This window comes from Diadema antillarum, unplaced genomic scaffold, assembly GCF_040938485.1.
Source record: "Diadema antillarum isolate AM-2024a unplaced genomic scaffold, OU_Dant_1.0 seq00001816_RagTag, whole genome shotgun sequence".
In the NCBI taxonomy this organism is placed as follows: Eukaryota; Metazoa; Echinodermata; class Echinoidea; order Diadematoida; family Diadematidae; genus Diadema; species Diadema antillarum.
Window position 1 is genome coordinate 1 of NW_027272491.1, and position 23,816 is coordinate 23,816.

At 38.3% G+C, this 23,816-nt stretch overlaps 1 protein-coding gene across 1 annotated transcript; it reads right to left on the minus strand.

Moving 5' to 3' along the window:
- Positions 1 to 1,786: 1,786 nt before the first annotated feature.
- On the minus strand, positions 1,787 to 23,816 carry LOC139712528 (pachytene checkpoint protein 2 homolog). The gene is made up of 12 exons (XM_071624341.1): positions 23,601 to 23,816; positions 20,546 to 20,714; positions 19,428 to 19,551; positions 15,655 to 15,801; positions 13,563 to 13,635; positions 11,183 to 11,246; positions 10,371 to 10,457; positions 8,922 to 9,028; positions 7,721 to 7,874; positions 6,281 to 6,390; positions 5,403 to 5,472; positions 1,787 to 1,891 (listed from the first exon to the last, which is right to left on the minus strand). The coding sequence occupies exons 1-12, from the start codon at positions 23,795 to 23,797 to the stop codon at positions 1,787 to 1,789; spliced, it is 1,407 nt and encodes a 468-aa protein (XP_071480442.1). The 5' UTR covers positions 23,798 to 23,816.

Here is a 23,816-nt window from a genome sequence, read left to right on the forward strand (position 1 = left end):
TACTTCATCATCACTGATGAGAAAAAAATCTGCATATTTCCCACTCAATTAACATTTTTATAGGGGTTGCAGTAATTTAGTAAGTACACCTTTCTGTGTGATGAAGCAGTTTTCTCCAGTTTAAATTGACTTCGGGGGGGGGGGGGGGGGGGGGGGGGTATTCAAGAGGTGAAAAGTCATACTTTCAAGAGGCGATATCGTACTTAATACTATAAATCATATTGGGTTGGCTTTCTGTGGAGTTGACGGGTTCCAGTTAGCAGATGCTTCTATGCACATATTCGCTGACACAGTACATTATGTTACACCATTCAGTAGGCAGCAAATGAATCAGGCCACCCATGCTTCCAGGTCTTTCAGGTACTGAAAACCCTGATGACAAGGTTTGCAAGGACCACTGGTTTTGCTTTTGTAAGGGTACCAAAAAAAAAAAGAAGACTAGTAATGGCCAAATTGAGGCCGCCAAATTTACCATGTTAAGCGCAGTACACTTGTACTTGTTGTAAGCTTGCTATAATGGTGTTTCCCTGTACTATGATTCAAGATTGCTTGTGACTTGCCACAGTAACTCAATTAGTATAAATACATTTGAAAACAACTCAACAAAATAAGCTCTACAACGTTTTGCCACTCTAAAAGGGCACTGACTACAAATGAAGTGTCAAGAGTTGCATGGCTGGTGAATAAGGTAAAAAGACAAAGTACAAATATCCACATCGGTTACAGAGAATTGTTCTAGTTAGGAAAAGGTATGCAACAAGGCTTCACTTCAAAGAAGATGCAAGAGTTTCATGTCATTCCACTTGTCATGTCTTTGCTATAGAGAGCATACTGGAGTGGTCACAAGAATGCAGTGTGAATGAGAGAAAAGTGAAAAGACTATGCATGAGAAGACACTTATGCTCAGCTCAAGTTTACATCATAGAGGCACAGAGGATTCAAATAAAGAACAAATCCACATACATGTACATGTATCTGATATTGAGTTATCCATCAATTCCAATATTTCAATTTTACTGCCCGAGTGACTCAAACAATTTTATCCCCCCCTCCCCCCCCCCCCCCCCCCCGAGAAATAATGACATTAATCCAAAAGATTTATTAATATAAGTATTTTTCTCAGTTTTACTGAATAAGTCAAAACCAATTTACAATACACACACCTGTTGCACATTGGCCATTACACACCTGTGACTTGTCGCCACACTACTACACCAACACACAAAAGTCATGAGCATAACAGAGCATGACGCATTATGGCATATGCTGTCTTTCTACACCATAAGTGTGATGTGACTAATTTAAGTAAAGTTTAGAGAGTAATAACTATGTTATATTTAGAAGGCTCTTGTGTTAAAAGGAACAATTGCAAATCAAAATGTGAAGACTAATATGTTAACTTAAATGTATCAAGATTCAGGTTAGCAATAGTGTTAGAATGCCTTTGAGGCTTGACATACATATATATCTCTATACATTTTGTCTTCTTTTTTCTATACACATTCTTGTATTATGGAGTTTCCAGTAGGGTAAGATGAAGTATCACTATCAAATTTGCTTATGTGTTATGATGTTATATCGCACATGCAAAAGTGATGTTCCACAACAGACATACAAAACATGAGAAGTAGTACTTGCATCAGAGTTTGAGGTATGTCCTTGGAATAAAGGCTCCAAAGCCAGACAAATCAAGAGGGAAATTTGTGCATCACCAAATTCACTCCTCTGATAAGGATAGTTCTCCGATCAAGGTGATGCTAGAGAAAAGTCCCCAAGAACCACTGAGCTACGTATCCGTGGAGAGGTTTCTCCTCTCTTCAAATTGTTTCTGGACCACCTTGTGCAGGGCGAGCAGAAAGTCGTCGAGAGAAAGCTGTGATCCATGTGAGCACTGGTAACAGAATGAGACACGAGAAGGTACTCAGTAAGTCATTCTTTCTTCAAATTACTGGTATGTGTATGTAATGAATTCTTGCATCAAGTCATTTTTATTATTTATAGCACTGGTTATTCAGTGTTTTAGTAGTAGTCACGATAAAGAATCATGGGCATGTGTCCAATAAAACATCATTAGCATAAAACCCGAGTATGAATGTCCTTGATTTCTTTTTTTCATGGCTACTACTAAAGAACTGACTAATCGGTGCTTAGTAACATTGCTGAAGGGCAATTTGTCAATCCCTGTTTCTTCTGATGATGATTGGAGTAGAGTGCACTCCTGTTATAACAAACACAGCTCCAGCAAAATTCTCATTGCAACAAAGTGAAAATTCAGGTCTTAACCCTAAAAAGGCCGGGGGGGGGGGGGGGGGGGGGGGGGTGGTTGAATCAACCCCCCCCTCGACATTTTTCGCGACTTCTCCGCCGCGCGAAATTTTTTGACCGCGCCGTTCGCTGACTTTTTACTTTCAAGTCTCGCGCATCTTTTGACACCATTTTCGCGTTACGATGCTGCATAACGTTTTACACATGCCTGTCAGATCGAAAATGGCTCAAAAACGTGATTTTGTGTATAAAGATGCAAATGGAGTTTTCTCTTCATATTCATAAAGATCTGATTATTTTCACTTTTATAGGCTGAAACTAATTAATTAATTAATTATGCTTGATATAGGTTCTGTCATAAATTTTGTGGAAAAAAAATGATAAAACAAAAGGTCGAAAAAACAAAGAAATACATAAGAAATTCATAAAACAATAAAATACATAAGAAATTGATTTTCATACCAAATTTTTTTTCAAGTACATTGTTAGGAATGCTACAAAGAATGTTTTCACCAAAAATTAGGATTCTATGAGCTTTAATTTCTGATTTAGAGCAAAATGTATGATTTTATGCATATATTAGCATAATTAATTATTTTGACGAAAATTTCCATTTCTTTTTGTATAGCTTGGTAGATTACGCCACAGGTAATGCGCGTGCCAAATTTCATGGCGATTGCGCGATCGACGGCCGAGATCTCGGGGGGGGGGGGGGGGGGGGGGTTGAATCAACCCCTCCCCGGCCACAGAACACCCAAAAAAGCCCGGCCTGGTTAAGGTTAAAATGATCATTTATATATCTTTCTGTACTTTACTGTTAAGCTATAACAAAATTTTGATATAATGAAAGAAAACTGCCAGTCCCAAGAACTTTGTTATAATGAGAGTTGCCTGTAAAGTCAACCATCGGGAGTACTATTGTACTCATACTCATTGACTGCTCTGGTGCATTTTCCTGTATATGTTTGGGGTGGACCACTTCATAGGTTTAGTGTATCAGTGTTTCCTAGAGGTGTCTGTAATTGGAAGAATACCATATCACAAAAAGGTGTCAAACATGCTTTCATAACTACACAACTTCAGAACACTCTTTGTACATAATTAAGATTCACTTTCAGTCTGACAAAGGTGGTGCTTGAAATGCACACAAGGGTGGACATGCTGAAAATAGAAATGTGCACATGTGATACACTGACATATGGATAAAAGTTTGCATAATCTTTATGAAAAATGCACTACAGCAAATTGACAACAAAACTTGACATGCCTTCTTGACAAAGAATAATTTGGCTACAGAAACCACAGAAAGTATTGAGGTGTTGTTAGGACACTGGAGGGTAGATATATCAGTTTGACTCGCTAGTGATTAGCTTGTTGTGGAGTATTAGGGTTGTTTGCACAATTATCTTATCTGCACATGAGCAAGCTTATTTCAGATGTTGGCATTTAAGAACTACCACAGGATTTACAGGATTCAGACACAAATCGCCACGTTGTGTGCAAACAGTATGATGTATACATTGGAGAATATTTAAGGATTACCAAAGATAAAAACAACTCCTCGTAATGGTCCTTGTTAAACAAACCCTTGTATTGTCTTCACCTCCATCAGGAAGGAGGTTATGTTTTCATCAGCCTTTGTTTGTTTGTCTGTTTGCAAAATAACTCGAAAAGTTGTGAATAGATCTAAATGAAATTTGCAGGAAAACTTGATGATGACACAAGGAACAGATAATTGAATTTTGGTAGTGATCTGAGAATCTGGATGGATTTTTGAAGGATTTTTATCTTTTGGCAGATTGGATCACTTAAGTTGGGAGTGCAAGCTGCACCTATTTGAGGTTTGCGTACACACTCTGATCACGTGCTCTGCTTAGGCAAGGCGCGGTGTAGCTGGAAGCTGATGATGACTTAACCCTAAAAAGACTGGGCTATTTTGGTAGCTTGAAAGACTGGGGGGGGGGGGGAGGGGGGCCTAAAGGGCCCCCCCTTAAGATCTCGGCCGTGGATCACGCGATCGCCGCGAAAATTTGCACAATGGTAGTGTGCGATGTAATCTACAAGATCGTATGTTTAAATTTTCCAAAATAGTCTTCTTTTATTTTATTTTGATTAATTATGCTAATTTATGCAAGAAATCAGACTCTTTGATCTAAATCAGTAAATAAAGCTCCAAAAGTGCTCATTTTTGGTCTAATTATTGTTTGCGGCATTCTTAGTAAATGCACTTGAAAAAAAAATTCGGTATCAAAATTAATTTCTTATTTATTTTATTGTTTCATGAATTTCTTATGTATTTCCTTGTTTTTTCGACCTTTTTTTTTCACAACATTTGTGGCAGACACTTTTTGAAGCATAATACTCCTAAAACAAATTAATTTTAGCCATTGAGAGTAAAAATAAGCATATTCATACGAACCATGTGAAAAAAACTCAATTTGCATTGACTTTGTACACAAAATCACATTTTTGAGCCATTTTCGGCCTCACATGCATGTACAAAAAGTTATGTAACTTCAGAACCGTACCCCCGGGCGTCACAAATTTGGTGTCAAACTGTGCGGGAAACTTGAAAGAAAAAAGTCATAGAGCATCGCGGCGAGAGCATCGCGTGTTGCAGAGTAATCGCGCGAAATGTCGAGGGGGGGGGGGGCCTTTTAGCCCCCCCCCCCCCAGTCTTTTTAGGGTTAAACAAAAGAGTTCTATACGGGGAAATTGGGTGATTTTCAGTGTGTGTGTGTATGGGTGGACATAAGCTACTTGACGGAGGTCTGCACTCTCCGAATGCTTTTCTAGTTACTCTTTTTTTCCTTGTCATTTATCAATGTGTTTTCAAAGATAGAAATATCTTAAGAAAACAAACTAGATGAATCAATGTTTCTATTTCTTGTTCAGAAATGTATTATGAGCTATACGATGACATCTATCTGACACAAATGTCATCTTCGGATAAACTTTGGATAAAACTGGGAAGCCTTGTTGAATAAGAGCCACTAACTGTCTCTGGCCCACTAGTTCTGTGTTTGCATTCCAGACATAATCACTGACGTAAGCAGCATTCATAATGAAAGACTGGATGACAATTTTCATGTTATATCATCTCTCTCTTCTCTAAAGTCTGAAGTTGCTGAGCTTACCTGCAGATATGTTGAGTGGGCAAGGAAGGGTAGTTTCCTGAGAGTCCTACCACTGAGACCGTAGCTTTCTCTGCATTTGAGGAAACAAGATTGATATGAATTCATTCCAGGTCTCCCACACACATGGCACAACATATAACAGAGTGTAATTGTGAAAGTCCTCCAAATCCCCCCCGCCCCCCCCCCCAAAAAAAATGACATATGGCGAACCACTTAAAATCTGTGAACACTATCTGCAGTGTATTATCTTCTTCAATTCTTTCTCACAGAAGGAAGTATAGAAAAGATGTTTTCATCTAAAAAAATTTTTTCTAATACCTATCTGTACTCCATCCAGGTAATATTCTGCAGCAGTTGTGATTGCACTTGCGTTGAGTTGTATATGCAAGGTATTGTCTTTCTTCAAAAATACATGCTGTCAGGAGGATGGGAGGTAGGTATTTCACATAGGTAGAAATATGTCATCTATGCTAACATGAGAAAACCATTTCTGATATCCCCCTTATATTTCAGTCAAAATATGTCCGAGTGAGCCTACCAGCTACTGTATATGTGGTATATTTCGCAGTGTTTTTATTCTTGTGAATTTCGTGAGTCAAGTGCTACTTGTGAAATTAACAACTCATAAAAATGCTACCTCCTGTATTACAAACACATTGAATAGTGTCTATAAGGTGGGATATCACTAACTTGAAAATCTCCTACTGTGAATCTCAATTGCGAACTCAACCAGTAATGACATGGTCTTACAAGTCCCAACTCACAAATAGCTTTACTTGTGAAATAATATTGTTGCGTACACAGTATCATAGTAACCTTCTCTACAATGCAGGGGTATGAAAGCAATACGTGTCATAGCAATCATAAGTATTGCTCACTTTGAGATCTTGAGAAGGAAGAGACTCGGTCTTGTGGCAGCGTTCTCCTTGTACTTGATCACCTCCAAGGCATTCAGATCCAGGATCTGCTGTGAATTGATGATGTTCTTCTACAGATGACCAATATCAACAGAAAGGAATTATCAGGCAGTTGGGAAAGACATGTAAACAAAGCAAAACACAGAAAAGAAAAATGAACTAAATTCTGGCCCTTACAAAAATAGATTTGCACAACATCTTGGAATAAAGCGAGGGTTTGTTGCAAACAGTTGGGAGTTTGGTATTTTCTGAGAGGCTCTAGCTTCATCGGTCTGCAGAGCACCATGTAGATTCTTTCTTGGACTAGTGTGTTCCTGAAAAGGGTGAGTGAGCCCTTTCCAGGAAGACATTCATCCAAGAAAGGTTTCTATGTACTTCGTGGCAAATCAATGGAGTTAAAATATTTGGAGTTAACAGAGCAGAGGTAATTAGACCCCTTGATATTATGATATCAATCACAACAGCGTTGGTTTACGGATCTTTTTCATATGAAATGGCATCAGCTGAGAACTAAAAGGGCTTCATTGCAATTTTCGGGAGTACTGAGTTTATGTGGATCATGTTGTAGAGTTCGATCCCCTCTTCATTATCGTGTCAATTTTGAATTATTTTCATTTCTTTTTCAAACGTTAAAAGTTAAAACTGCAAGGGCACTATTGTAACCTATATTTGGAGCAATGCATATAAATCTACTCACTTTTGATTAAATAAACTTGTTATAGCATGAAAATAGATTGTTTTGTTTTTATTTACACTCATATCTGAGAACGTAATAGCACCCTTCTGGTTATCAGCTGACGATAGCAGGCTTGTATCCCATACTTCTTTTCCTGTGTGCATTATAAGAAAGAAGTGTCAGTCATCATTTGTGCAGCAAGGAAACAGGCCTGCTATGGACTGCCATGGGATGTTGAGTCACTGCAGTCAATGTATGCTACAGTGCGATATTCATGCCATTATTAAAACTCCCTTCATTTACTGCAACTGGCAGATGCTGTAAGGATTCAATGAAAACAGAACTCAAGGCTATATAACACAAACACCTTTTCTCTTCTTAAGCCTTTCTCACACTGACACTGAATTTTGAATTTGCTATTCTGACAAAATTTCAATTTTGACAATAAGTTCATAATCATTGGGGGATAGGTAGCAGAGGGCCACTAAACACCATAAGAGTTATCAATGAGTATTCTACAGACAACTTTCACCCTATTTTTTGAATTCTTACACCTTTATTCATTATCAATATTATCATTATTATTTTTTTTTTTTGCACTATGAAACCAGGCACAAACATTTCTGCACAATGTCTGAATTCGGTCTTTAATTGTTGAAACACAGACATGAACAGGCAAGAGAAAAAAGAACAAATTTAACACAAGTCAATAAAACAAGTTTAACCTTCATGAGTTCTGTGAGACACGAACGGAAGATCATGAAGATAGCCTCGGGAGAAGGGGGCCCGATGTACTGCTTGATGTCAGCCCGGTCAATGAAGGCGAGATCGATGGCCTCAGTGATGTTTGATGTGGCAAGTATCAATACATTTGGATTTCTAATGTAAGAGTAACACAGGGTAAACAATAATCTTAACACAGAAGCTTAAGGCTATCAGAGATCACTATTTAAAGAATTTAGACTTAAGTTTGATATGTGGATTCAGTGAATGCAGAAATATTAGTAGTAAACATCAGTAAAATTTGAAGAAAATAAAAAAGTTACAAATCCTTAAAGTTTTCGTTGAATTCATCAACAATTTTCAGCATATTTTAATTTTTCTTGTGTAGTGAAAGAGGACTTGACTCACCTTCTTCAGAAGGCATTACCCTTAACATATATCAGAAACAAGTAGAAGAATGTGTACTTTTTATTTTTTTTAAAAATGTGGAATTTTCTTTATCATTGTTCCTACTGTGACATTACAAATTGTTGTAGCCTTTTCATCTGTGACGGCACATGCGTATTATGACAAATATTTCTGCATTCACTGAACCCATATACATATATTTGAGTCAAATTCCCCTTCATGCAAGGAAACTGACATTCTCACAGCCAAATTGAAAATGAACTAGTGCAATCTCATAAAACTATCATAAATCAATGGTAAGTTATCACTCCACAATCCATTCTTAATCCTGTAAAAGATCAGCAGTGATAGTGCACATTTATAATAACAAATGTTGAATAGAATCTTGAATTCAACTTCACTTCTCTATTCATTCTTTACAATTGCCCAAAACATTTACCATTTACTATGTGATGAAGGCTGAGCCAAGAAATCTTTAATAAGCTCCACTGGAGTCGAGCATGCTATCATTTACTAATTAAACTGGGTGCTTATTAAGTCAGTTTCAATAGCTTTCCTCTGAAAAAAAAAAAGCTGCGGATGTCAGCAAATTTCATTGTCTTTATCTTGAAAACAAGGCACTCACAGTAAACATTAGTATGAAAGTGTACAACCCTACAACATGAAAGGCAAATAGAGAATGGGCTGTTTGTTCTGTTTTATTTTTTCATTTTTGGTGGTTTTTTTTTCAGGTATGAATACAATGGTAAGGAAGTGTAAATTCTTGCAGCAATGAAAATTGTCCTTTAGGCTAACCTTTTTATAAGGTCTATCTGTGTGAGCAGAGCATTGACTACCCTGATGGCATCTGATGGTTCTGTACCAGCGAGGGCGCTTTTCCTGGCTGATGTGAGGCTCTCAACCTGGGCATTGAAACAAACAAGCAAACACGAAAACAAACAATCAACAGTTTGTAAAGACGACATAACTTTAACATCTGAATTTCTTTATCCCCTGAAAGTTTGCTATAATTGACTATACCTGTGTTCAAAATCACATGCATAAACAAAAACAAAGCAATCACATCTTCACAGATTAAAGTCAGTTAAAGCAGATACAAGATACGGTATAGCATAACTTAAAATAAAACAAAATAAAAAAGGTGGAGGGGATGTCTTTATGTTCTCTAACAAGGCAAGTGACAAATTGTGTCTCGCCCATTCGCGTACAAGAAATTAATATTTTTCTAACTCCCAGAGGTTCATTGACCCGCCTATGACCTTTGACCTTGTGGTGACCTTCAACTCCCCAAGGGACATTTACCATCCAAGTTTGGTCACAAACAGACAAAGGGATCAAAAGTCATGAGCCATAATCAAAACGCGCCATAAAAACTTAACATTGAGCCCTAAAAGTTCGTTGACCCCTGTATGTGACCTTTGACCTTGTGATGACCTTCACCTCCCCAAGGGACATCTACCATCCAAGTTTGGTCACAAACAGACAAAGGGATCAAAAGTTCTGAGCCATAATCAAAACGTGCCATAAAAACTTAACATTAGGCTCTAAGTTTGTTGACCCCTGTCTGTGACAGTCTTGCAAGTAAACTTTAACGTATGACCTCAAATGACCTTTGACCTTATCATGTGACCTCTTACGGCACCATAACATGAAGGTACCCCAGTGCATCCATCACCCAAGTTTGATTGCCATTGTAGCAACATGTGTCGAGTTACGTGTGATAAGAGAGTCTTGCAAGTAAACTTTAACGTATGACCTCAAATGACCTTTGACCTTATCCTGTGACCTCCAACGGCACCATAACATGAAGGTACCCCCAGTGCATCTATGACCCAAGTTAGGTTGTAATCCAAGCAACTTATGTGAAGTTATTAATTTTGTCAAAAGAGAGTCTTGCACATACTCTTTAATATATGACCTCTTATATGACCTTTGACATCATCACATGACCTCCGACAACACCATAACATGAAGATACCCCTAGTGCTTCTATCACCCAAGTGTGGCTGCCATTGCTGTAACAGTTGCCAAGTTATGCATCATAAGAGAGTCTTGCAGGTAAACTTTAACATTTGTGACGGACGACGGACGGACGACGGACAGACGCCATTTGGATCCCTTAGTCTCGCCTTTACCTCCGGTGGGCGAGACAAAAATGAGAGAGATGGATATCTTGACTTTATTTCTGGCAGACTGACCTGCAGAATCAGGCAGGCTACATTCAAGTTCCGTCACATTTCTCACCTCATCAATCAGGATGCAAACAAGGGAATCCCGATCAGACACCAGCTCCTGGATCTTCTGGAACATCTTCATCACAAGCTTCCCACTCTGTCGGAAGAGACCAATGAGTGTACAAAACGTGTATGACCATGGGCGCAAGAAATGAGCTGAAGAATACTAAATTACAGTATACTATTCTATTTAAAAGTATGTCATCAACACTGCCATTCTGACATTAAGTCTTTCTCAATAGGACTTTTTTTGGACATAGCAATTCTCTCCATCAGGTAATATTCTATATTCTAACTGCATGCTCTATCCAAAATACTACGTAGGTTTTTTTTCTTTCTTTCTGATGCTTCTTTTCACTCAAGTCAACACATCACTGCCCCCCCCCCCAAAAAAAAAAAAAAAAAAAAATACCTTGAGGCGCACATTTTCCCAACACAATGTCTGGAAACAAGCTCTGTTGTAAGCAACAGTAAATTTTCATACTGTATAGAATTTTTGTAAAAGTTAAATACTATCCAAAGAAAGTTACAAAACACATGTGTTTCCATGAAATGTTAGAAATTAAAGATAAACAATATTTTGAAGGTCATTGTCTTTCTTTGGTCGAGAATATTCATTCTATAATCTTATACTGAAAACACAAACATAAAAATACATAATAATCTAATAATCATTTTTTTTTGAGAAAAGCTCTGCTGACAATGTCATTTGAACAACTGCAATGAAATTTTGGTGCTAATTCTATAAACTATTGAAAGTGAAAGTATATCAATTTTGGGGGTTTGTTGTTTTTCTTATATTTTGCATCTTATTTTCTTTACCTCAGAGAACCATCTTGAAAACAAGCTGTGGCTGTTGATTTCAATGAGTTGTCCGTACTTGTACCTGAAGCAGGGAGATTGCATGAAATAAATGAAAAGAATACAGCAGATTGATGTTAGTATTTTCAAACTGTTAATAGCAGATACTTTGCAGTGTCTCTAAATATATATACATACAGTGCTCACCTGTTAATCGTGAACTGCTTTAGAGGGAACCCCGCTTAAGTGCAACAAAACTTGATGCGCCAGTATTGGTTGTGTTATATACAGTGTATGTAGTAATCTACGTTTGTACACAATTGGCATGCCGTAGTCGATTGTCTCGGCCACGGCAATAAATCAGATCCAAACCTCATCCGAATCGTCTACGGCTTCTCCCTTTTATTTACTGGCGATGTAACAAATTTTCATGTGCTATTTCCACTGCTTTATCGGAACCAGGAACAGCTTTATTGGGATAAATCTGCTGGAAACACTTCAATTGTCCATGTATTAATGTCTAAAAATGATAAGTAAATCCTTGAAATAATTGCAGGGACTTCATTTCCTTACCAGAAGGATTATTTTCTAACCAGTTCCCGACAGATTATGCTGACCGCAGTCTAAACATTTGCTGTTAGTGAGACGTAGCGCAGAGGCGGTCTTATCGAGCGTCATCTTATCGTGCGTTGTCAGCTTCTACTCATGCAACAACTTGCACTGTATACCGTTTCAGTGCGATACAGAGAATTACCTTCCCCACGTGCGGCCCATACTTTCTCTGTTCGTGCATAGTATACATGCATGCAGTGTGTGTGTTTGTGTATGACAGCATGACAAGGGGCATGAATATGAGAAAATACGTTCGTACGATTGTCGCAATCAGTGTTATCGTAATGTGCATGTTGTTATAACAGTTACAGCATGTGGAAGATAGCATAGCTGCCTCTTTCTCTGCATTAGTAGGGTAGCCCTCGTGACTATGTAAGAGGGAAGGGGATCAAATGAATGAAGGTTTATTCCGATGATGCATTTGCCAAAATTATGAGACTGCTGTGTCTTTTCTTGTTGGCGTTTTATGTCTGCATGTCATAGCGCGCGTGTATTTGTTGCTGAGGTTATCGGTGAGTTTGATAACTGTGCATGGTTTAGTGTAATGCCCTCATACTGGGCTTCATGTTGTGTGGTTTGTACAGGGCAATACTGGCCACCGCTTAAGCGGGAGCACCGCTTAAATGGGAGAAAAACTTGTCTCCCGACCCCTCCCGATTAAGCAGTGAGCACTGTACTCCCTTCTTGGGATAATCATAAACAAGTGAAAAAACAAATCATGCAAAATTGTCCACAATTCCAGTATGCTTGTGTTGGAATCCTACATATTTTATAATCATAGGAGAAGTACTACCTGCTATATAAAAAAAAAACACACACACAGATCTCTATAGCATCTTGTTGATGCCATTGCTACTGGCATCGAGCCCTTCAAAAAACAAACAAACAAACAAACAAACAACAATGTATATTATTAGGTACTGTAAAAGTGGAAATTTTCACGGTGTTGAAATTTTTGCGCATTTCCCACGAGAAAGCATCAATAAAAGCACACGAATACTTTTGCTTGCCATATGTTCCAGAACTTGATGTCTTGATTCCGCAGAATTAAAAACACGCGAAACTCTTCTTACCCTGCCGAACGTGAAAAATTAGTCACGCGAAAATATCCACTTTTACAGTAGATACTGTCAAAACTGCCTTAGTGGTCACCTGTCTATAACATCCACTTTTTGTATCCCTTGGGTGGTGGCTATAAGCAGGTTTGACTGTACGTATTAAGTGTGTATATATGCATATATGTCTATACAGTCAAACCTGTAAATAGTAGCCACCAAAGGGAGATGAAGAGAGTGGCCATTATAGACAGGTGACTGCTATGGACAGGTTCCCTGACATTTTGTGTACATTGCCTACATGTTATTATCGTTGTATCCATCTGTAAGTACTTACACGTACATGTAAGTGTATACGTATGCACATGTGTCTTATGCAATAAACTATGATGGTATTGATCCAGTTGTTGCACAGTAGCATGCATACAGCAAACAAGCTTTTAGCCATGAATAACCAGCAAGGCTGCAAAGCAGAAAAAACACTGGATTATCGGCTCAGCTGTGGCTGCTACAGACAGGTTAAAATCTACCATGGGAGACAAAATTTGTGGCCGCTGGCTGTGTTAGAGAGGTGGCCACTATGTACACAAGGTCTTTAATATGGCTTTTCTTAGGGGGATTTTTCAGTGGCCATGCACGGCTGGAGACTGGTATAGACAGGTGGCTGCAAAGGCAGGTTTGACTGTATTAAGTATAATCATATACACATGTCAATAAGGTTCAAGTCTAAATACCTGTCTGATAGCCTGATGCAGAGTTTCTGGGCCAGCGCCTTGCTCAAGGATGTTTTGCCAGTTCCTGGGGGCCCTGTAAACAGAGAAGTTAATACAGACAAGAACTTTACTGTAGTGAATATTGACAACTCTCGCTAGTTATGAAATTGACATGATACCAATTCAACTTCAAAGTACTGATGAAGTCATCAGCACCATTCATTAGACAAAGAAATACCTTCATTTATTATTGTCTAATGATGGAAATCATATTTGGTGTCTAGATGTGACAAGAAATGATTCTCCATTGAAAAGTAAAAAACAAAAACAAAACAAAAACAAAAAGATAAATTCACAGATGCTTTCTATGTACATTGTATAATCTTTATTTGAAAGAAAATGGGCATTTTGCTAAAAAAAAGAGTACTACAGATGCTACAAAAGAGTTTCATGTCAAGTAACGATGACATTGAGGGGCTACAATGGAGTGGCACTCGACATCATATGTATGTTTGATCTTTCATATTTATCAATGTGGTTTTTCCCAATAACTTGATATGAAGGAGGTCAAATGTTGAAAACATCCTCTCAAACAAGATTATTCAATTCTGAGATGCATACTGGTGCTTGTGAAAGGCACACTGTCACAGACTACAATATTTGTATGGTCCTTGTTAGAACAATGATGTGTAGATATGATTGACAGCACCTAAAACTGTCTGCCAAATATACATCAAAATTTCCTTGGCCTTTTGTACAAGATAAGAAATTAACAAATCTGTATCCACACAAAGAATAGTGGATATCTCATTCAGTGGTTTGACACTCCAGCTTTGGGTTAACATAAGGCACTCAGCTTAAACTACACATGCAAGTTAGCAAGCTCACTCAGGTATCATAAAAGTGTGCCTCAGTCCAACAAGATGACCACAGTGACACAAGAAGGATTAGGGGAATTAATATTGATTGATGATTAGTTTCCTGATGGCAGTGCCAATTGGGGAAGAAAGCACAGTATGGTTAACCCTAACTTACCTGGGGGGGGCATAATGGCCCCCCCCCCTCGACGAATTCCACGACCATTTCGCCGCGCAAATTTTTTGACCGCGCCGCTCGCTGACTTTTTGCTTTCAAGTCTCGCGCAACTTTTGAGACCAAATTTGTTGCGCCCAGGCATACCGTTCCGAAGCCACGCCCCTTCAAAAAATTTTTCGTCAACCCCAAAATTGCTCAAAAAACGTGATTTTGAGTACAAAGTCAATACAAATTGTGTTTTTTCATTTAATTCATATAAAGATTCATATTTTTGATTTTAATGGCTGAAATCAATTTATTTTAGTATAACTATGCTTCTAAAGATGTGTACCGGTATGACAAATTTTGCTGAATAAAACAACAAAAACAAAAATTCGAAAAAACAAAGAAATACATAAAAAATTGATAAAACAATAAAAAACATAAGAAATTAATTTTGATACTGATTTTTTTTTACGCACAAATGTTCGGAATGTCACTAGGAATATTTACACCAAAAATCAGCATTCCATAAGCTTTTATAAGCCAATTACAGACGAAAATGAGGTTTTTGTATATATTTGCATAATTAATTTAAAATAGAAAATGCAATTTTTTTGAAAATTTAATTGAACAGTCAGGTAGATTACATCCGGCTTTATGTTCATGCAAAATTTTGCGGCGATCGCGCGATCAACAGCCGAGATCTGAAGGGGGGGGCCATAATAGCCCCCCCCCAGGAATTCAAGCTTGCTAAATAGCCCAGGTAAGTTAGGGTTAAAGTCCAAGCTATATATATATATACATATAGCTAGCGAATGTTTCTATGTGTATGAGATGTCCTGAAAGTTACTGCCACTCTTCATCCCAGAGAAATTGAGCAATAGCAACAACAAAGTCAGTGTGTCTTAGCACCTGTGGAATAGCAGTCAGAGAAGGCTGCTCTATTCTACAGTGTAAGAATAACATTCATCTACTGACTGGGGAAATATGTAGGAAATAGTATGTCATGATACTTGTACATCATGGAGAAGTTGCCTTGGTCACTGTGGCTCATCATCCAGGAAGTAATGCTATTGCAAACATCTACACATCTTACCATGCAGTAACACCACTCTGTTCCATGAGATGATATTAGGGTCAATTCCAGCATCGGAGAAGAGTAGCGTTGTGGAGGCATAGTTTAGAAGCTGCAGTTTGATGGCACTGTCGAAGATTAGAGTCTCCCACAACCCATGGATATCAGCTGAAGTGGATTTGTCACACAGTCAAAATGAGGAAACTTAGACAATTTTTTTTCATCACTGATCTGATGCATGCAGCACCATGAAAAAAAGATTGAATTGATAAATAGATAACTACAGTAAAAGTGGACATTTTCGCGGTGTTGAAATTTTCGCGCATTTTGCGCAACCAGAAACTAGCGCGAAAACAAAAGCACGCGAATATTTTTGCTTGCCATATGTTCCACTAGTTGATGTCTTGATTCCGCAGAATTAAAAACATGCGAAAGTCTTCTGACCTGGCTGAGCGCAAAAAATTAGATGCGTGAAAATATCCCCTTTTACAGTAGATAAACAAACAATTGAATGAATAAATACATGAATAAATGAATCAATAATATCTAACTCAACTAACTATTGAACTACTTTATCATAAATCACAACAAACGTACAGATAACATGTCTGTTAAGAATGTATTGTTGATCAAGTCCATGTGGTCCAAGTACAAGTCAACACAAATCTTATTCCACGATACTTCCTTGTAAAATCATCAGCCTGCAAGAGTACATGTTGAAGTTGATCTATCTATGGAAGCATCTTCATATGCTACAGTGACAATGTAACCAGGAGCATATAACATGTAAAATGGAAAAATAAACACCACAAATTGATGAAATGCAGAACAGGGTAATTTGTCAAGTCAAGTCTAAATGCAGAGCTGCCAACATTCACATATAAAAGTCAGGGAGATATTCCATGAAGCAACCATGCAGAGAGATGCTTGTGTGTCTCATGCATCTCAACGGGCAAAAATCAATAAGTACTAGTATGCTCTAAATCAGTGAGATTTACTATATTCTCTCATCTAGACATGAACAGTATTGACATTTTCAGGAAGCTTCATGCAGAATTAGGGAGACTAAGCAGCTCTACTACACATTTCAAAAACTTGGACTAATTTAAGTAACAATCTGTATGCAACAGGGCTTAGGGCCAAAATACATGCATGTAGTACACTATTCTATCATGTGAAATCCTTAGAAACAACTTTGTGACACACAATGCTTTGCTAAGAGAGAAAAAAAAATAGACTCCATTGGTCAGGTTGTCACGTTTTGTCACAGAGTAAGTAGTACACTGAGGTTCACACATACAAAAAGAGACAAACAAAACACATCACAACACAATAAAACAAACCTATAGACATGATACACATAACGTGACAGCATGAAAAGTGAGGCAATTATGCACCTCTTCACCATATATGCAGTTTTGTAAACTTATCAATCAGCCAACCAGTTGCTGATAATCTAAAGATGAGTAAAACACTTGCTATGATATTACAGATGGTACTCATTTCTTACACAACTGATGATACTTTCAACTCGCTAGCTTGCTTCAAAATAGTGATGAACAAGGAAAAGTAGAAATTACGCGGTGCGTAAAATATGTCCCCGCCGGAAGTAGCATTTAGTAGCAAAATGTACAATATCGGTAAAAAATCAAGGTCAAAGGTCAAAGAAGTCAAAGGTCAAAATTCTGTGTAGAAGTTTTGAAGCCCTCACCTAGTGCCATCACAAAAAGCAAACGGAATCGAAATCGGGTTAGAAATGGTAAAGGAGTAGCATTTTGTAGCCAATGTACAATATAGGTCAAAAATCAAGGTCAAAGGTCAAAGAAGTCAAAGGTCAAAATTCTGTGTAGAATTTTTGAAGCCCTCACCTAGTGCCATCACAAAAAGCAAACGGAATCGAAATCGGGTTAGAAGTGGCGAAGGAGTAGCATTTTGTAGCCAATGTACAATATAGGTCAAAAATCAAGGTCAAAGGTCAAAGAAGTCAAAGGTCAAAATTCTGTGTAGAAGTTTTGAAGCCCTCACCTAGTGCCATCACATAAAGAAAACGGAATCGAAATCGGGTTAGAAATGGCAAAGGAGGAGCATTTTGTAGCCAATGTACAATATAGGTCAAAAATCAAGGTCAAAGGTCAAAGAAGTCAAGGGTCAAAATTCTGTGTAGAAGTTTTGAAGCCCTCACCTACAGACTGTGGTGCCATCACATAAAGCAAACGGAAATGAAATTGGGTTAGAAATGGCAAAGGAGTAGCATTTTGTAGCAAAATGTACAATGCAGGTCAAAAATCAAGGTCAAAGGTCAAAGAAGTCAAAAGTCAAAATTCTGTGTAGAAGTTTTGAAGCCCTCACCTAGTGCCATCACATAAAGCAAACGGAATCGAAATCGGGTTAGAAATGGCGAAGGAGTAGCATTTTGTAGCCAATGTACAACATAGGTCAAAAATCAAGGTCAAAGGTCAAAGAAGTCAAAGGTCAAAATTCTGTGTAGAAGTTTTGAAGCCCTCACCTAGTGCCATCACATAAAGCAAACGGAATCGAAATCGGGTTAGAAATGGCGAAGGAGTAGCATTTTGAAGCAAAATGTACAATATAGGTCAAAGGTCAAGGTCAAAGGTCACAACTGAAATTCTGTGTAGAAGTTTCAAACTCCCATGTAGTGCTATCATATAAAGCAAACAGAATCAAAATTGGCTCATAAATGACAGAGAAGTAGCAAATTGAACATTTTGATCACACACGGACGCACAGACAGACGGACGGACAGACGGACGGACGGACACACGGACACACACACGTACGGAGCCCGTTTCATAGTCCCCTGCTCGAACTCGTTCGGCGGGGACAAAAATGTCTTTATGTGTATTTCTTAGGAAAGAAAGCTACAGTGCACTCCCGTTATAACGAAATGCTCGGGACCGGCAGTTTTCTTTCGTTATAACGAAATTTCGTTATAACCAAACAAATACAATATACAACGAAAACAAGGAAACCACTTATATATATCATATTCTGTTTGCTGAATACTCATCATACACTGGAAAGCTATGTGAAATGTGATGGGATAACTGTATCACAATAATAAACGCAAGTTCCCCTCAGAAACTGTGCGTGACACAAAGAGCGAACACAGAGTGGTGTGAAGCTTTCACCCATGCAGAGACGCTATAAATGCTTGTTCCGCTACGTATTTTAAAAAGCAATTCGCATTTCATTACAACGGAGCACATTTCTTTTGTTTTTCTATATCTGTGGCGCTCAGAAAAGACTTCGTTATAAAAGAAATTTCGCTATAACCATGTTCGTTATAAGCGAATTTTTTACCATAGACTTTAATGGTGATAATTTTGGGACGAGAAGATTTACTTCGATTTGACGAAATTTCGTTATAACCGTGTTTGTTATAACGGGAGTGCACTGTACTAAAGAATACTTCTTTTTCTTTTCCTTTTTTTCAAAGACACCTTGATTTCAATGTTTTTGCTGCATTCTACCATACGGAACACTGATAGTCTAAAGTAAGTCAGCTTATTCCAGGTTTTGCAACCTGTGTGTTCTCACCTGCTGGTAATAAGAGCCAGTGACTTATACACAACCTGCGTGTTCTCACCTGCTGGTAATAAGAGCCAGTGACTTATACACAACCTGTGTGTTCTCACCTGCTGGTAAGAGCCAGTGACTTATACACAACCTGTGTGTTCTCACCTGCTGGTAAGAGCCAGTGACTTATACACAACCTGTGTGTTCTCACCTGCTGGTAAGAGCCAGTGACTTATACACAACCTGTGTGTTCTCACCTGCTGGTAAGAGCCAGTGACTTGCTGCAGCCAGGTCCTCATCATCCAGCTCCTCGCTGGCCGGTCCTTCCTCATTCAGCTGGAACACACTGACCTTCAGTACTGACTTCTTCAGGTCAATGACCTAAAAGGTGAAGCAGGTGTACTCACAAGCCTATATCTAGTTGATATGAATCACTTGAGCAAAACTAGCTGATATTGCATTTTTTATAGATGCAGACATTGAAGAGTGTCACATATTAATAAGTTTTGTTTTGTTTTGTTTTAAAATTTGTATGGTTGTCCCTGTATCCTATTCTGCAATCTGGATCTCACATCATGAAGACTTGACAGCTTAGCCACTGCCCTATGACTGTCATATGTTTTCCTCTAATGCACTCCTTGTCATACACTCCCCATTGGCGGATCCAGAGGGTGCATGCCTCAACTTTATTTATCGTTAAAAACAAAAGAAATAAAAAGAAAAAAAAATGAAATGAAACCAAGAAGTGGCACCAGAAATATTAGTTGCGCCCCTCTTTACAGAATTCCTGGATCCGCCCCTGCTCCCTATGTCATTTCCCTCCTTTACTCTTACATTTCTAAGCTCTTCTTTCGCCAAACAATGGTCCTTGCAAAGGACTACATGCACATGTTACCACAAACCTCTCTTCCTCATCAAATAGTTTGTACACCTGCAACATGCTAGAAACAATTCACCACATATATGCACTGGGGTACTCATACAGACTGTAATATAATAGACTACAAAGGGTGTGCATACCATGTAGTTGTTGTTCGTGGGTTTCTTTTTTAAGTACAGGTCCCTCCCCATGCAGCAAATATGGTTATAATTATATTTTGTTACAACAAGTTAGATATTCAGGTCCAGGATTGTCATCACTAATTCTATGCTGCTCAATTTCCTTTGGTTATCATAAAATTTGATATTCACAAGGAAATTTGATATTCACAAGAAAGAAAACTGACAGCTATTAGGACTTTGTTAAAATGAGTGACACCTGTAGGCCTACTCTCTTCATACTTTCATACTATGCTACATTTATTTAGAGGTGGAACATATATTCCCGAGCAGTCAGGATTGATGTTGATATCATAATGCATCAAAACACACTTACAGTTTTCCTATTGCTGTTCTGTAGCTCAGTATCACACATTGCCACTGATATCACATGCTCGGCAAGGAAGGGGTCATCAAACTTTGTCAAGACTGTGTCGCCCACCACTGTTCCATGCTGATGAAGCAGGACCAAAACATGTTCAGAGATTGTTTTTGTTTGGGCTGTGCTGTAGTAGTAAATAAACAAGTCGAAAACAAGCAGGGTTTGATGGTTGTTTATCAATAGCTCCAGACATACAACCTCCAACGCCAGCTTATATGCATGGTAAAGGTACAAAGAAAAGCACAGCTGCTACAGGCTTCTGAACTTTCTCAAGAGACCTGGACTTACCATTAATTTCAATCATCTGCCTCTTTAATACAGCCTAGAAAAATATACTCACCCTAGAATAAGTCAAACTAAAAAGGCAGAAGGGAATATTTTTACATATCAGTAGGCCTTCTGCAGCACCACTCATCAAGGCATGAAAATCAAAATAAATCATGAACTTGTATCAGTGTGTTTGTCCTTAAAACAGTTACTAATTCACTGCATTGTAGCTTGTAGCTTTAACTTACTTCTTTTTCATCCCCTTTTTGTTTGTTGGCATACACCGTGTTCTAAAAGCTCTGCTGTATGATAATACACAAGTACATGAAAACTATACAAGGAAAAGTAGAAATTACGCGGTGCGTAAGATATGTCCCCGCCGGAAGTAGCATTTTGTAACAAAATGTGCAATATAGGTAAAAAATCAAAGTCAAAGGTCAAAGAAGTCAAAGGTTTAAAATTCTGTGTAGAAGTTTTGAAGCCCTCACCTAGTGCCATCACATAAAGCAAATGGAATCGAAATTGGGTTAGAAATGGCGAAGGAGTAGCATTTTGTAACAAAATGTACACTATAGGTCAAAAATCAAGGTCAAAGGTCAAAGAAGACAAAGGTCAAAATTCTGTGTAGAAGTTTTGAAGCCCTCACCTAGTGCTATCACATAAAGCAAACGGAATCGAAATCGGGTTAGAAATGGCGAAGGAGTAGCATTCTGTAGCAAATGCACAATATAGGTCAAAAATCAAGGTCAAAGGTCAAAGAAGTCAAAGGTCAAAATTCTGTGTAGAAGTTTTGAAGCCCTCAACTAGTGCCATCATATAAAGCAAACGGAATCGAAATCGGGTTAAAAATGGCGAAGGAGTAGCATTTCGTAGCAAAATGTACAATATAGGTCAAAAATCAAGGTCAAAGGTCAAAGAAGTCAAAGGTCAAAATTCTGTGTAGAAGTTTTGAAGCCCTCATCTAGTGCCATCACATAAAGCAAACGGAATCGAAATCGGGTTAGAAATGGCGAAGGAGTAGCATTTTGTAGCAAAATGTACAATATAGGTCAAAAAATCAAGGTCAAAGGTCAAAGAAGTCAAAGGTCAAAATTCTGTGTAGAAGTTTTGAAGCCCTCACCTAGTGATATCACATAAAGCAAACGGAATCGAAATCGGGTTAGAAATGGCGAAGGAGTAGCATTTTGTAGCAAAATGTACAATATAGGTCAAAGGTCAAGGTCAAAGGTCACGACTGAAATTCTGTGTAGAAGTTTCAAAGCTTCCATGTAGTGCTATCATATAAAGCAAACAGAATCAAAATTGGCTCATAAATGACAGAGAAGTAGCAAATTGAAGATTTTGATCACACACGGACGCACACACGGACACACGGACGGACGGACGGACGGACGGACACACGGACGGACGGATGGACGGACACACGGACACACACACGTACGGAGCCCGTTTCATAGTCCCCTGCTCGAACTCGTTCGGCGGGGACAAAAATAGTAGATTATTTCTCACAACCTTGGACACAGATTTTGCATGTTTCAATTCAACTCAACTCGATTTATGGCTTATATAAATTGTGTAGAGATGTACTAACGTATGCTTAGATTCTATTGTAACAAATGCTTATTTTGCTTCTTTTATTGTTTCCTCTCATTAACATGGAAATTGTGAGATTTTACACACTGGTTGGATTATTTAATTTGTGTGCTAAGCCTTTACTAGACATGCACATTGTCTTGGCTACATACCACACAAATAACCACAACATTCATATGTGCATAATAATGCTGCAACTTATTTGACAGTACAGTGCCAGTGGGGGCACATGAAATTTTTACGGACCTTTCTAAACTGTTGACGTGAAGCAATTAGAATCTGACTATTAAAGTCAGTTACTCTGTCATGTTGTATTTAATCTTTCTTTACAAAACTAGTGAAACATTTGCAATGAGTCTTTGCATCTTCTTCTTAAAGTTCTAGATAGAGAGCAAAACACTAATTTTCTTTAAAAATTGCCTCCAACAAAGTAGTACTAGTATTTAAAGGTATTGTTTTGCTACATTCTGTAGCATTCTGAAAGTTGACTGTATAGCCTAGCCTCTTCCAGTAGCACAAGAGTACAATTTTTAGGCACTATACCATGGTATAGTAGGTGTCCAACACATCGACACTGTACATTAAAACCGACACCCCTCTAATATAGCATCGTGCGTAAAGAACGAACTTTCACGCATGAGACTACACACAGTGGTTTTGCATTCTTCACTGGGGATTTGAAGATGTTGAAATATTACTGAAAAACCTGATAATAAACAAGATCAACAGCAAAACAATGATATAGAGGTCTAGTAGACTATGAATGCACATAGGAAAAGCATTACGTGCCTTTCACACATATTGTCAATGGAGGGTAGGGTTTTGGTTTAAAAATCACGGCGCAAATGAGTGTGTGCCGTCAAAACAACATACCACGCGTTCGGAGCAGTTATCTTGGAGCGTGTACCACAAATTGCATTTTTAATGCATGCCTGTCAATTCAGAGTATTTTCTTTACGTGTGAGTAAAATTTCAGGCAAATTGTGAGATATTCTAAGTAGGCACGATCTATTAATAGAAAAAACATTAGGGTGTCGATGTGTTGGACACCCTACTATTGGTACAATGCTTTGTAACTTTCTGTGAAAGGCCTAGAAAGTCTTTCCTAATGTTTATTTCTTCAGTAGAAGCCCAACACTTAACACTTTACCTGTTAGAATGCTGTGTGACTTCAACATAGACAGTCATTCCAGGTTCCCACTTAGGCAGTGCTTCCTCGAGACCCTGAATATTGTACAAGGCCCCAATGGTAGATGGCTGGTTGCCGGCTGGTTCGTGCATCATACCATTAACTTGGGCACCCCCATCTCCACAGTACGGAGGGATGCGCTTGGTTTCAATTGCCATCTCTTGTTGGGCTCAATGA